Consider the following 14,667-nt stretch of genomic DNA (forward strand, 5'->3'; position numbering starts at 1 on the left):
TCTTTCAGACAAGGAATTCAAAATCGCTGTCCTGAAGAAGCTCAATGAACTTCAAGACAACACAGAGAAGGAATTCAGAAGCTTATCAGAGAAATTCATCAAAGAGATTGAAATAATAAAAAAAACAAGCAGAAATTCTGGAGCTGAAGAATTCAATTGACAAACTGAGAAGTGTATCAGAGTCTCTCAACAGCAGGGTTGACTGATTTTTCTATTTTGTGTAGCGATGGGGTCTCACTCTTGCTCAGGGTGGTCTGGAACTCCTGGCCTCAAGTGATCCTCCTGCCTCAGCCTCCCAAAATGCTAGTATTACAGGTGTGAGCCATCACACCTGGCCTGAATGCATATATATTTAAAACTGTGATATCCTCTTGCTGAATTTACCCCTTTATCATTATATAGACCTTATTTGTCTCTTTTTAGAGTTTTTATCTTGAAATCTATTTTATCTGATAGAAGTATAGCTACTTCTGCTCCTTTTTGGCTTCCATTTGCATGGAATATCTTTTTCCATTCCTTTATTTTCAGTCTATGTGTGTCTTTATAGGTGAAGTGGGTTTCTTACAGACAGCATATAGTTGGCTCTTATTTTTTTTTAACCATTCAGCCCCTCCATGTCTTTGGATTGGAGATTTTAGTCCATTCATGCTCAATGTTATTATTGATAGCTAAGGACTGACTACTGCCATGTTGTTATTTGATTTCTGGTTGTTTTGTGGTCTTCTCTTTCTTTCTCCCTTCCTGTTGTACTTAGTTAAAAGTGCTTTTCTCTGGTGGTGTGTTTTAATTTCTTGCTTTTTATTTTTTTTGTATCTATTGTAGGTTTTTTAATTTGAGGTTACCATGCAGCTTGCAAAAAAAAAAAATGTATAACCAATTATTTTAAACATATGGTAACTCTGCTTACAAACAAAAAAGCAAAGAGAAATCTAACAGAAATTCTACTCTTTAACTCCATCCCCCCAACTTTTTAACTTTTTGTTGTTTCCAACCATATCTTTTTATACTATCTCTCAAAAAGTTGTTATAGTTATTTTTGATAGGTTTGTCTTTTAGTCTTCCTACTGAAGATATAAGTGATTTATACACCACAGTTACAGCAATAGAGTATTCTGTATTGTGTATTTACGATACAGAATCGAAGCCCTTCTTGCTGGTGATATAGTGGGGAGCACAGCTGCCTTCCAAAGCCCTTCAATCAACCGTTCAGTGGTTGTCACAAAGTCAGGCTGAATGGGGCGGGGCGGGAGCTGATTAGCACCATCGCTTACATGCTGTACTTGTACTGGACTGCTCTTTCCTTCTGTACTAGGGCCCTCAGGGGCCCAGGCTGAAGTGGGCTTCCAGCCATCTGCGTTTCTTTCAGGGATTCAGGTGACTCTAATGAACACAGTGAGAAACACTGGCTAGGCCTGCAGAGCGGTGCCAGGTGGCCCTCATTTATATCCTAATTCTTCCCACTCCTCCCTTCTCCCCAGCCTCCTCCCTTCCCTTGAGCACACTGTCACTTACCCACGTAGACAGAGCTCACTACGTCCTGCTCCTAAATCCCGCAGCCTGTGGACTCACAGTGGCTGCTATCCCCATGGCAGTTTCTGCTGACTCCATCAGCAGTGAGCGCGGGTCTCAGGGACCAGACCAGCTTGTGGGGTTGAGATGGGAAAGGTGAGTTCTGATGCTGTTTTCTCTAAAATAAGGTCTGAAATTATATCCCTGACTTTTGTGAGGATTCGTTTCCTTCCTGAGGCATTTACTTCTCCCAGTCTAGGTCATATTACAGTTTCTTTGCTTTGACTCACCAGGAAAATTGATAAACCTAAGTGACTTTTTCTGCTTCTCTCTAATCCCTGGGTGGGGAATGGTGGAGGACAATCCAGAGTTGGAGCAAACTGCACATGCCATGTTTTCACTTCCACTGTATTGGGAGAATTTTCCCCATGTCATTACACAATGATATATATTTTTTACATATATTTTGCAAATTATGTACCATAATTTTTTAATCATCTATATTTTTGGGCATTCAGTTTGTTTACACTTTTTACTCGTACCAATAACTGTGATAAATTTTCTCCTATATAAATCTTTGACCGTCTCACTTATGATTTATTGTGAACACTAGAAGTACCGTATTTTATCCTTTTGAACTCCTTTCAGCATTAAGGGCAGGAATGGTTTCACATATGGCACTTAATTAAAACCTGTTAACTTCACTCATGGTCTAGATCAGCTTGCATTGGGGCCTTCTAAAACCTGTCTCTTTAATATTAAACCATATGAAATCACAAGAGTATGCCAAATCCAATTAGCATCTATCATGAGCTATTCACTCTATAAACAGGCATTTCACGTTTCGTTATATTCAACTTCTGAAATGCTATTAGTAGGAAACATTAAGGTACCAGAGAATCAAAATTCAAGTAATAAATTCTTAAAAACATTTTGCAATGAATGTATCACACATATTTATTTATAGCTACAGCAACAGAGTTTCATATTCAGAGGATGTCTTTTCAAGAAGAACTAGGTAACAAAGCCAAGGCAGTACTTAGTTTAAGCTACCCACCTGGTGCTTTATATGATGTACACCATTGTGTGCAAGTCATTAAGTCAAGTGCAGATTTGATCACATACACAATTACATGTATGACACTAATGTTCCACTACCTGGCATAAGCATCAATTGTTGATTCACTACGAGAAATAAAATGCCAAGATGGGGGACCTACATCCCCGAACTACCTGACTGCTGCCTTTGGGCAACAGAAAAATCTTCTGGAAGTCAGCTTTTAGACTTGAGTTTTACCATGGCCACGAAGCAGGCTGAACCTCAGTGGGACTTCACTATCTGCCCAATCCTGGGTCCAGAGTGGCCTGTGGAATACAGGGTAACTGCACCAAGAATCCGATCCTTTCCTTTCCTTTTCATTCCCACAAAAGTGTGGAGCTGGGTCCAGTCTCTGGTTTTGGCCCATAGACGTTGTCATTTTGATCCAAGGGGCAGAAGGGATTCACTCAAAGAATGTCCTGTTTCCTTAACAATCTAGAAGAGATTTATCATCTTAAAAATCATTCATTGTTGGCCAGGCGCGGTGGCTCACGCCTGTAATCCTAGCACTCTGGGAGGCCGAGGTAGGCGGATTGTTTGAGTTCAGGAGTTCAAGACCAGCCTGAGCAAGAGCAAGACCCCATCTCTACTAAAAATAGAAAGAAATTATATGAACAGCTAAAAATATATATAAAAAATTAGCCAGGCATGGTGGCACATGCCTGTAGTCCCAGCTACTCGGGAGGCTGAGGCAGGAGGATTGCTTGAGCCCAGGAGTTTGAGGTTGCTGTGAGCTGGGCTGACGCCACGGCACTCCCTCTAGCCCGGGCAACAGAGTGAGACTCTGTCTCAAAAAAAAAAAAAAAAAAGAAAGAAAGAAAAAAAATCATTCATTGTTTGAGGAAACACTTTCCACATATTTTCTATTTTCTCTCTCTCTGCACCTGCCTCCTCTTTATGTGCATATGTGTGTGTTTGTAGGCTACCTTTAGGTTTTTATTATCTTTATGTTATATTACTTCGCAACTTTTACTTTCCTGAAAGCATCTAGATACAGTAACGTGTAAAGTGTAAGGCAAAGTTGTTTCTGGTCTATTCTGAGCAGTTCATAAAATAACCTTTCTGGTTACCTTTCCTGTGGGCGGCCGTTTGGCTTGGTGCGTGCACCAGAGATGCTAATCCTTCCTCCTCTGCGGGCTCCTCTCTGAGAGCACTTACAGCACCGGAACAGGCAATCCGATTACCATGTGATCCCTGCCCCGTAACTTGGCACAGCTGGTCAGAAGCCAGAGGCAAGATGAGTCAATTAGACTTTTTGCAGTGAGCAGTTGGAACTGGTGACTCAGGGACTGAGTCTGTTAGCTCTGTGGGTTTCTCTTTCTTGTGTTCCCCAAATAGCCTCAAGCACTTCAGCCTTCTGCATTGTGTCTTCCTTGAATATCCAGATAAAATGTCTTAAGTCTTGTGGTGGAGACAAATGCTATGGGTTCCACCAAATTCCATTTCCTTTTCCTCTTCCTGGGCACACACCAGGACCCGGTTTCCTGGCTCCCCTTGCAGTTACATCGGGCCTCGGGCTGTCAGGTGCTAAGCAGAGAGGGAAAGGGCAGGAAGAGAAGGCAGGAGTCTCCTGCAGTAGGAGAGCTGGTGATTAAAGAGGAGAAGAGTAGAACGGTGCTGGCAGAGTTAGATGGAGGCTGTTCCCTCCAGGGAAGGCTCATGCGTGTTATGGAGCAGAGAACAGGCCCTTGGTGCTGAAGGGAAGAACTATGGGGGAATGCGGTCGAAAGGGATGAGGGTGAGCTTGAAACATGACAGAGATGTCAAGGGAGGGACAAGGAATTACTGGGAAAGTTGTGCCTGAGGCCTCAGCCTTCTCCCTGGAGAGTCAGGACCACCTGCTGTGGACGGGGTGGGAAAGAAGGGTGGGAAAAGAGGTCTGAAACTGCCCTCTGGGCAAGTTTGTGGAGCTAGACAGTGTGGATTTGTAATAAGCCAGGAACAAAGGGTTTTGTGCCAAACCCCAGGAATCTGGTGTGATCTGGGAGAAAGATCAGAAAAGCTTGTTTGTGGGAATCATCCAAAGTTAGAAGCCTATGCCTAAAGAGCAGATGATAGGGAGAAAAATGTTCGTCTTCTAGGCCCACATTTATCCACTATTTCTTCTTACTAATACCCCAGTGTCCTTAAGTACTAAAATGTTCCATTTCCACAGAATATCTGCCCTCACCTACAAGAATAAAAAGAATGTTCACTTTTTTTAAACATTAAGTGCTCATTACTAAACAGAACAGAATCAATCTTTTTATTTTAAAGAACCAAAACAATGATTAACTACTAATTTAATCTATTATCTGGAAAAGTAGTAATTATTAAGCAATTCAAAAAAATAAATATAAAAGTAATGCATTCATGGTTGAAAAAAAATTTGGACAACACAAAAGTGTTTTAAAAAGAAAAAATATCCATAATCACATCATCCAGAGAAAAACATCTAAACTATTTTGGTGTTTTAAAAAATTGGTATCCTTGCTTATATAGTTTCGTATTCAGTGCTTTTCACACATTATGTTCTGAATATTTTTCTAACTCATCAAGGGATCTTTAAAATATAAATTTGCTGACTATATAATATTATATATTCCATTTTTTTTGAACTTTAAGTCTGTTTTCAAATAAAAAATTTCAAGCTGAAAATTGCTGCCATGTATATTCTGATTATTACCTTAGGATGGAGTTCTGTAAGTGAGATCAATAGGTCAAAGAATATATTTTCTTTAAAAATAAAAGTACTAAATTATTTTTTCAATAAGTATTAATCATACATGTACATGGTTCAGATAATCAAAATGCTCTGTAAAGCACACACTGACAAGTCTTGTCCCCATCCCTGTCCCCATGTACCTATTGCTCCTTGTCCCCTATAAGTGACCATTTTTCTTAGTTTCCTTTTTTCTTCCAGTGTTTCTTAAATGTTTATTTCCCAATGAGAGAAATATTTTTAAAAGGGAGAATATTTTATATACTGTTACAGGTCTTGCTTTTTCCCCCTAACTATATATGCTGGAGCTCTCACCATATGTTTGTAAAGACATTTCTTATTTCTTATTCCTTTTGTCTCCCAATGGCATAATGTTCTATTGTATGGATGTACCACATTTCATTCCACTAGGACTCCTGGGTTGTTTTCATATCTTTTGCTATTGTGAACAAAGCTATAATAAATAGCTTTGAATTATGCCATTATATATATGTTTGGGAATAGCTGTAGAGTAGATACCAAAAATTTGGATGCAGGGTGGGCCCTCGGATGTATAGAGCTTTAGGCAAATATTCTTTGGAGGGCTCCTGTCCTCATATGCAAATTGACTTTAAATTGTTTTGAATTTTTGCCAGTCTGATAGGTAAGAAGTACTGTATCAGTGTGATTTTAATTAACATTTCTTTTGAGTTGTAGTAAACTTGTATTTTTTTTCTATAAACAATATCACCTTTGATATTTTACTGTTGGGTTGATGGTCTTTTTTCCCTGATTTGTAGAAGTTCTTTATACCTTAAGAAGGTTATCCCTTAATGTGTATTCTGTAGTTATTGGATATAGTGGTCTATACGTGTCAATTAAGTCAAGGTGGATGAGAGTGTTCAAATGTTTGAGATAATTCCCTTCTAATTGTAGCCAACTTGATCACACAAAAAAATTCCCTTCATAAATTCATCCTTCACAAACCTTATCATGACTTACACAGACCCTTGATGACATGTGTAGACTTTTTGCTTTGTCCTGTACTTGATTCTGTACTCTTGGCTTTTCTTGATGTGTCTGAATTGTTCCATGTAACAAGCAAACTTCCCATGCTGTTACTAAGAGCCATGTATTCCCCTCCTGAAGGCACTAGTTTTCTTGTTTCTATTACTCTATAATATGATGTACACTCATAACCTTGGACATACTCTTCCTTTGATTAAATCTAGGTACCCTTTTCACCAGGTTTGACTTCCAGGTTTTCTAGATGGGTTTCGCATATGGAGAAGCAACCATACTATGAGAGGTTTTTCTTTCTCTTTTTGGTAACTGGCCTAAAAAATGATTTTACATTTTATAATATCAAGATAATTTCCTGCATTGTCTTTATTAGGTTTTTTATTATTTAGAAAAAGTGAGCTTTGAAAGGGTTAGGGGATTTTTTTTTGTTTGTTTTTGTTCTTTGTTTATATCTATGAAAATTTCTGTATTGCTTTTGAAATCATTTGATTATCCTGCTAGTTAAATAAATATTATTTCACAGTGACTTGTGGTCCTGTTTTGATCAAGTGTTTTCAAACTTTTGATATCTTTGGCAGGCTTCATCTTTGGCCAGGACCAAAATTCTAAATTAAGTGTTTTTGACCTAGAATTAACTTTGGAATTTTCCAGTTGAGCCCCTGGAGAGGCCTCAAAGGATGTATCTCTCATCTTGTAGCAATATTAAATAATTAGGATTGGTTAGTAAAATGTATGGGATGTATTATCAAATGATTAGTGATGCTAGGTTTTCTTTCATTTATGGGTATGTTATTGATATGAATGTCCCAAAATTGTGTAAAACTCTTAGAAATCTAATATATTATCAGTTATAATTATGGTTATTATATTGTATGCCACAAAAATAACCAAATTTCCTTGTCGATTGCTGATTATAATGAATTTCCATCAGATTTTTAACCATGTCTACTTTAAGTCTCTGTCATCCATAGTTATTATTTTGATTTTTCTCTAAAAGCACTTGCAGTCAGATTCATGAAAAATACTCTAATAAGTACTTTTAAATACAGGTTTCTAATAACTTTAAGATCAGTGAACTAAATAAAATTTTTTCACAATTCTAATGAAGAAACTGATGGGTTTATAAAACCAATAATCAAGATCAAGCAAAACAAAAATTAATTACATGAGATTGAGTAACTGATAATGTTTTTATGACTTTTATTTGAAAGATTATTGGTTCTTAAATATTTTATTTTCTAGATTTAAGAAAATTTTTTCTCTTAAGCTATCTATAGTTTACAGCAATTTTGTAAAGTATACTTTTGTGAACAAAGGTAGAAGCATTTGTTTTTTCTGCCTACCTGATGCCTCCAAAATTTGGGAACTATTCATGAGTATTCATATGACAATATGGTTATTAGCCTAAGTTCAGTTAAAATCTGCTCTCTCTTTTATAACAGGATAAAATCTAAAAATTGGTTATATTATCAAGGCTTTGACTGAAATATCATATTTGAGAATGTGCATAGAGTGCCTGGATTCAAGAGTTCCCAGGCTTATAGTGAGTAAATAAAAACTGTCACTTCCTGGCAGTCTCAGGAACCTTAAGACTGTAGGTAAAATCTAAAGCTTTTCTTAGTTTGGCTTCTTAGCCTCAAGAGGTTTTTAAATCTGAGATTCCTAATGTGTTTAATGTAGACAGAAAAAGTTACGTTTTCTAAAGAAAAGCCCTAATACCTGTTACTAGGGTAACTAGGGTAGCTCTGTGCATTGTTTCAAGTTCTTGTTATCTGTGTATAGAATAGACTAGATCCTGAATTCCTTCAGAATCCTCCAATCCACCTTTCTTCCATGGAATTGCTAAAAACAGGAACTGCTCTGGTTCTTAAAATCCTATACGCTGAAAACAATGGATTTTAAGAAATAAGTCTTGTGCCTGAGGTATGGTCCACACAAAAAGTTTACCAAATCGCCCAGTGCCACAACCAGAGGTATTCCAACTGCAAACCAGGACAAGAAGCTGATGTTTTCAAGCTGGAGTCAGCTTTTCCCAAGATGTCAAAACAAAATCCTCATATGATAACGTGACTCACCTCTTCTAAGCTACCTTTTTCACTCAGCAGGATAATGGTATAACTGAAATTTCACAATCAGTAGCTTCTGCTGGTAACTTGACAGAACCTAACCTAAAAGATACTTTAGTTCACTTAGTGCGTGACTTTGGCAACATCCCTAATACGACTGTTGCTCACTCTCTGCTTTAATTCAGCCCAGTCATGGGATACTAGATGATGAAAATTGCTCTATATTATCTATTGGTTAAATAAGAAACTGTCTGTGCTATTGCTAATTACTACATACTATACCTGCGTAAATTCCTTTGGGAAGTTGAGAAACATTTACGTAAGAAAACAGGCCATATAGTTAAAATAGGTCTCACCCAATTCCCTATGGTTGTTTGATTTATTCAATCGATTGCACTTAAGCCTAGGCTCACAACTCAAAACCATTATGCAAACTGAAATTGTCATATTACTATTAATTTTGTGTTTTCGTTTTTAAACTTTTTACCTATTATTTGTTAAATTTTTATAGAAGTACAACTATTAACAGAGCAATGCTGCCCAAGCACCTTGAGATAATAGCAAAAGACTATGGAAGAGACAAAACTGAATTTAATAATGGACTCCAGGTAGACCTAGCCTGACAGCCACTCCCTTCAAACCTCCCTTGTTGCTCAAATGTGGTTAAAAGGGTTTTGACACTTACTCCCAGCTGCCATTCACTTTCTAGGCCATAGGACTAGGCCAGCAACCTGGGACAGGTTCATCCTGACACCAACGGACATCACAACCTAACTACAGGATGATTGATCAGTGATGCTTTTAGAGAACCATCTTGATCAAACGGGGAAAATGTGTAAGTTGTCAGAATCAAAATGGAGACATTTGTGTTAACAAAACCCTGACAAAGAGATCCAGAGAAGGCCATGAAGAGAGGGTTCTCATGCATAAATGCCCGATAACAAAACCTATCACAAAAAAACTCTGCAAAACCATACCTTGCCCAAAGGCCATTACAACCTTACAGGGGGAAAAAAAAAAAAAAAAAAATACTCAGGGGATCTACCCAGCCAACACCGGTACAATCTTGGACTTGTGTAACCCTTGTTATTTATCTTTATAGCCAAGGATGATTATCTCAAAACAATCATATAATTCTCCTCATTTCTCCTTGAAAAACCTTTGTCTTCCTTTACCTCCCTGAATACACACATAGTTTACTATGGCACGTGTATTCCAATTGGATGCCCCATTCCAAAATAAATATAATTTTCTTTTAGAGAGCCTCTCTCTGCTATTTAGGCTGCCAACAGGCATACTTTCAGTGAAGTGGTAGAGACAAAAGACTGATCTCCTAGAAAAATTGAAGTCGTTAGAGAAATATAGTAGGCTGCTGGGCAGTAGAGAGTTAATTGATATTTGCGGTTATAAATTTAAAGATCTATGAGAGCAGTCATGTGTTTTTCTAGAGCTATATTTAGCTGCTCAGGCACAGGCAAGACAGAGACAGAGAGCTGTATTTAACCGGAGCTGGTGTTCTGTCCTGCCAGTATGGAGGAGGCAGTTGCGGATGTACGGGTTGGTGAACTTGGCAATCTAAGCTGGATGAGAGGAATGAGGAAATGAGGAGAGTACTTAGCAGTCAGAAAGTGGTAAAGCAATGGATTGGAGGTCTAGGTATGGTCAAATCCCAATTTATTATACTTCATAAATACAACATATATACATAAGTTTCCCCAGTCTCTTTTGGGAGACTTCCACACAGGTTTGATGTTCTTTAGTTTATCAAGAAGTAAGCACAACAGGCTGGGTAACCATTTCTTAAATTTTATACTTATTTGAGTTTACAATTCGAAGATGTCAGAAGCCCATTATAAATAGGTACACTATACCATAGATATATTATAAGGCAAAGAAACCCAATTACTGAAAGACTTTTATAAATGTACTTCATTTGGCTACATCATTGATAGTCTGTGGTGTGGAATTTTTTGATGTCTCCCAGAAGAAACATTACCATAAGTTTCCATTTTATCAGGTTCTAAGAAACTTTATTTTTGAAAGAAAAAAAAATATGTTTTTTAAAAGGTTATCTGTATATAAATAAAGTACTAATAAATTAGTCAAAGGAAGAAGTTTAGAAAGCAGGAGTTTTTATGTTGTATAAAAATAAATACCATGAATTTACATAAGACTGATAAATGATTTTGTGGGTAAATAAAAGAAGTCATCTTATTGGTTGCACTTATGTGAAAGCTTTAAAAAGATCAGTAATAATTTTTTAAAAGATTTTACATCCCTTTTATAATTAACTAATTAATGATTGATGTTTCCATTTTTTCCCCTATTACATGCAATACTTTGTTGCTCTAAGCAAGGTTGGGTAGCAAAAAAGAAAGAAGAGAGAACTCAAATCAGTCATAGTAGTTATTTATTAGCATCTATGGCAAATGGCTAAGTCTGGGAAGGTTGTGGCAATGAAATGTTCTATGAACTAAAGCATTGTTCTTTATTTTTAAACTTTCATTTACCTGTATTTTCCTTGGTCTCAGGAACATGAGTAATTTAGAGTTGAATGTACTCACCATTAAGATATATTAAGTGGAGGTTTCCCTGTCTGAAATCTAAAAGATGTAGCAATACTCCATTTTACTTTAGAAAATCCTCTTAGTTAATCCTCTTAATTAAGTTGGTTTCCTCTTAGTTAATTAGGTACTGTTGGTACATTTGGAGGGTCACAGATGTGTCATAGGATGAGTACTGGCCTAGGAGATTAAACACCTGAACATTAGGGACTTTACAATCTGGGCACTGTGCAGCCTTAACAATATAACTTCTCTGAGTTTCACTTTCCTCTGCTGTAAAATAGAGGTAGGAATATCCATCTGACTTATTTCACAGGTACTGTTGTGAATACTAAATGATATAGTGTATTTGCATGTGCTTTGGAATATGTAATACACCAGACTAAAGTTGTTGGTTAATGCTTTAAAAATGTAGCTTGCTCTGTACTTTTTGTGTGTTTAAAAAAATCAAAATAGAAATCATGGGAAACGTAAATGCTTATGGATCACACAGCCCAAACATTAATAACTAATTTATAAATGCTTTACAATAATATCAAAGATATTATTCATGGATTTTTTAAAATAAAAAATCTTTGCAGCTAAATATTCATCAACTTAATCATTCGTTCTTTTACAAGAATGTTCACTATGTGACATTATAACTCTCCAAAGGAGACATTCTATAATTAGTTCAGTTCTCTGCCTTAAAAGCTTCATTATAAGGCAGAAGAATAGAATTTAAAAATAAGCAAAAATATATAACTCTGAACCACAGCCCCCTCATTTAAAGAGCTTAAGAAGAATACTTCTCCCAATATATTTATAAAAAAATTACTATTTATATAATACTAACACTAATTCACAACTTAAACCATGATCAGAGTTTATGTGCATTTTTTATTCCCTTATCAGCTTAACTTATTAAATAGCTAATGGTCTTGAGAGATTGTACTGCATTTTAAAAATTAAACTACGTGTGATATAAAAATGCTTACCTACTGAATAAGTGTTGGTCAAGTATTTAGAATATAGTCCAGAGTTTTAGAAAAATATGAGAAATATAGCAATGTATGTGATAGGGTCCCACGTAGACATAAGCCTGTGCAAATTAATGATACGTTTAGGCATGAACAATAACCAAGGTAACCCACCAACTTCTCTTTTAAAGGGATATGTAATGAGCTTTTTTAAAAAGAGAAAATGAACCATTTGCTCATTCTAAATCTTATATCTTGATTCTATTAAATAATATACCTTTTTTGATAAAAAGAAACTATTATAATGTAGGTAACAAATACTTAATTCTGGTCTGTAGCAAAGTATTTGGACCAAATAACAAAAGCATATCAATAAAATGTGTTTAAGAATACATAGTGCTGATACTGTACTAGCACTATGATCTTTGCTATCAACAATCCAAGATTTAGTTCTCCATCAAAAGTGTTCCTGTCTGTCTCCCCCAACACACATATACACATACACACAAGTACACAATTTCTCATACTATCCTATTTCTACAAATACAGCCCAGGTTATCTTCTGTTTTTGACTATTAAGTTTTCTTTAAAAATCAACATTTTTTCAACAAATCAATGATCAAAAAATGACTCATTGCTTTCATTAAAGCTCTCTCAAGATCATTTTGTGCTTAAAGGTTTGCCTGCCAAGAACTTGCAAATTTGAAATTAAATTAACATTGGCACAGGGTAATTTTAGATGGAGGTAAAACTGAGTTTATTTTACGCTGAGCAGAACATATTTAGGTCAGTTTAGGAATAAGCAATCAGTGAATTTATCCTCAGCTAGCATAGAGGTAGACATAGTTAAAACTATTAAAAGCTTGGTTGGGCACCTTTCATTTTATAGTTCGCCTTGCAGTACAACGTGTCTGTGTGACAGGAAAGGCTGAACTAAGGCTCTGTTTCCTCTAATCTTGCATTACAATTTAAATAATAATAAAGTACATTTCTGTGGTGTGTGGTTTTAAAATTATTCACTGTAAACCTCCTATATTCTTTCCTATTTAATTAATTTCAGAACTTGAGATTATATCTATGTTTATGTCAAATTATCATTTATTCTACAAAAAGCAGCACAAATAATGTTCATTCTGGTTTTAACACAAATTCCTTAAAAAAATGTTAAGGCCATTTAATTGAATCAGGGCCAACTGAAGATTACCCTTGCAAAAGTCAGACTACTGATTTAAGAGTTTTCAAAAAGAGCCATAAGTGGTTGTCTTGTGTTGTCCTCCTTGGCCACTTGAGAGCAGTTCGTAAGATTTATTAGTCTCCAACATCTCCATCTCGATCTCCAATAAGCCAAAGAAAATGAAAACTTAAGGCTAACAAAGCTGTCCCGAGCAGATCACCCAATGCTGTTAGGTAGGGGATGGAGAAACTATCTGGGTCCTTTCCTTTCCTCCAGAAGTGATGGACCATCCAGTCAGCGATCCACAGCAAGGTAAATACCTAGAAGAGAACACCAGAGATTATTCCTGTTGCCTGGATGTTCCTAGCCATTAAACATGGCTACAAACATTAAACCACTGCTTTCTGCAAGGAACAGCATGTGTCTAAGTCAAGAACCATGCTTGAAAAGAAGAAATATTTAATTAACAAGAATATTTTCATTTCACAGGGAAAAACAGCATGTATGTTTGCAGTCATTAAAATTTTTCTTCAACTTTTCACATACAACTCATTTTCATCTAGCCTCCAACAACCACAATAATTTTTGTAGTTCAATAACATACAGTTTCCAAACCAATATTATGTTTCAACTTTTTTGTATGTGATAAAACTGGAAAGAAGGAAGACGACATATGAAGAAGGAAATAAAAGTTTAAAGAATTATTTAACAGTCTCCTATTGCAAGTATACAAAATGAAGTAAAGATGAAAAACTGACCGAGCCATTTGTGGCTTGTCAAGGACAATTTCAGTACAATGGTGAGAACAATAGCCAGAAAGTAAATGCATTGAGAGACTTGTCTATAGATATACATATATACAGATAGAGTTGAAATATTTTATTTTTTGAAATATTTTAAAGGACTATTCAAATGCTGAGGTGATATGTGTATTTTCTAGAATATCAGGAATATGAACACCTTTGTGATGCTTTGAATTTTGGGATCAGATAAATAGTTTGTTTCTTTGATTGATTTCTCTAGAGTAGGAGGATTCTCTAATTTTCAAATCCCTGAAGCAATAAAAGAAATTTGGGATTAGAGAGGTTCATTGGTTTTGGACAAATCAGCGAGTACAACACAGTGGTTAAAATCATTTCTCTATCTACCTATTAACACTTCTCTATTACCTAGTAGCTGAACATAGGCAGGTTACTTAATCTCTCTGTCTTAATTTCTCCCAATGAACATAAGGGATAATAATGGTACTCATAAGAATGCTATAAGGATTCAATAATAGATTAAATAATTCAGTGCCTGGCACACAATAAACTTTCAATAAATGTCTGCTGTTAGATTTTAACGGTATTCTCATTACCATTTGTGGCCCTTCAGGTATTGGGAACATTTGGTATATGCAGGAGGAAGCCCACCCTAGGTTCTACATACTTCATCTCCTAATTCCTTGTATAATATCTACACTGAATAAGAGATTTGTATAGTGCAGGGATTGGCAAATTACAGCTCATAAGCCAAATTCAACCTGCCACTTGTTTTTGTAAATAAAGTTTTATTGGAACACACCTCTACCCATTTGTTTACTTATTGCCTTTT

General features: G+C 36.1%; 1 protein-coding gene across 3 annotated transcripts in view; it reads right to left on the minus strand.

Moving 5' to 3' along the window:
- Positions 1-11,889: 11,889 nt before the first annotated feature.
- SLC41A2 (solute carrier family 41 member 2) overlaps positions 11,890-14,667 on the minus strand; it is a 114,091-nt gene continuing 111,313 nt past the window's right edge. For all 3 annotated transcript variants that reach the window (XM_069489777.1, XM_069489776.1, XM_069489778.1), the window contains exon 11: positions 11,890-13,394. In XM_069489777.1, the coding sequence (XP_069345878.1) occupies positions 13,209-13,394 (186 nt within the window). In that variant the 3' untranslated portion in view covers positions 11,890-13,208. The remainder of the gene's footprint in view (positions 13,395-14,667) is intronic.

The sequence above is a fragment of the Eulemur rufifrons genome, chromosome 16, assembly GCF_041146395.1.
Source record: "Eulemur rufifrons isolate Redbay chromosome 16, OSU_ERuf_1, whole genome shotgun sequence".
Taxonomy (NCBI): domain Eukaryota; kingdom Metazoa; phylum Chordata; class Mammalia; order Primates; family Lemuridae; genus Eulemur; species Eulemur rufifrons.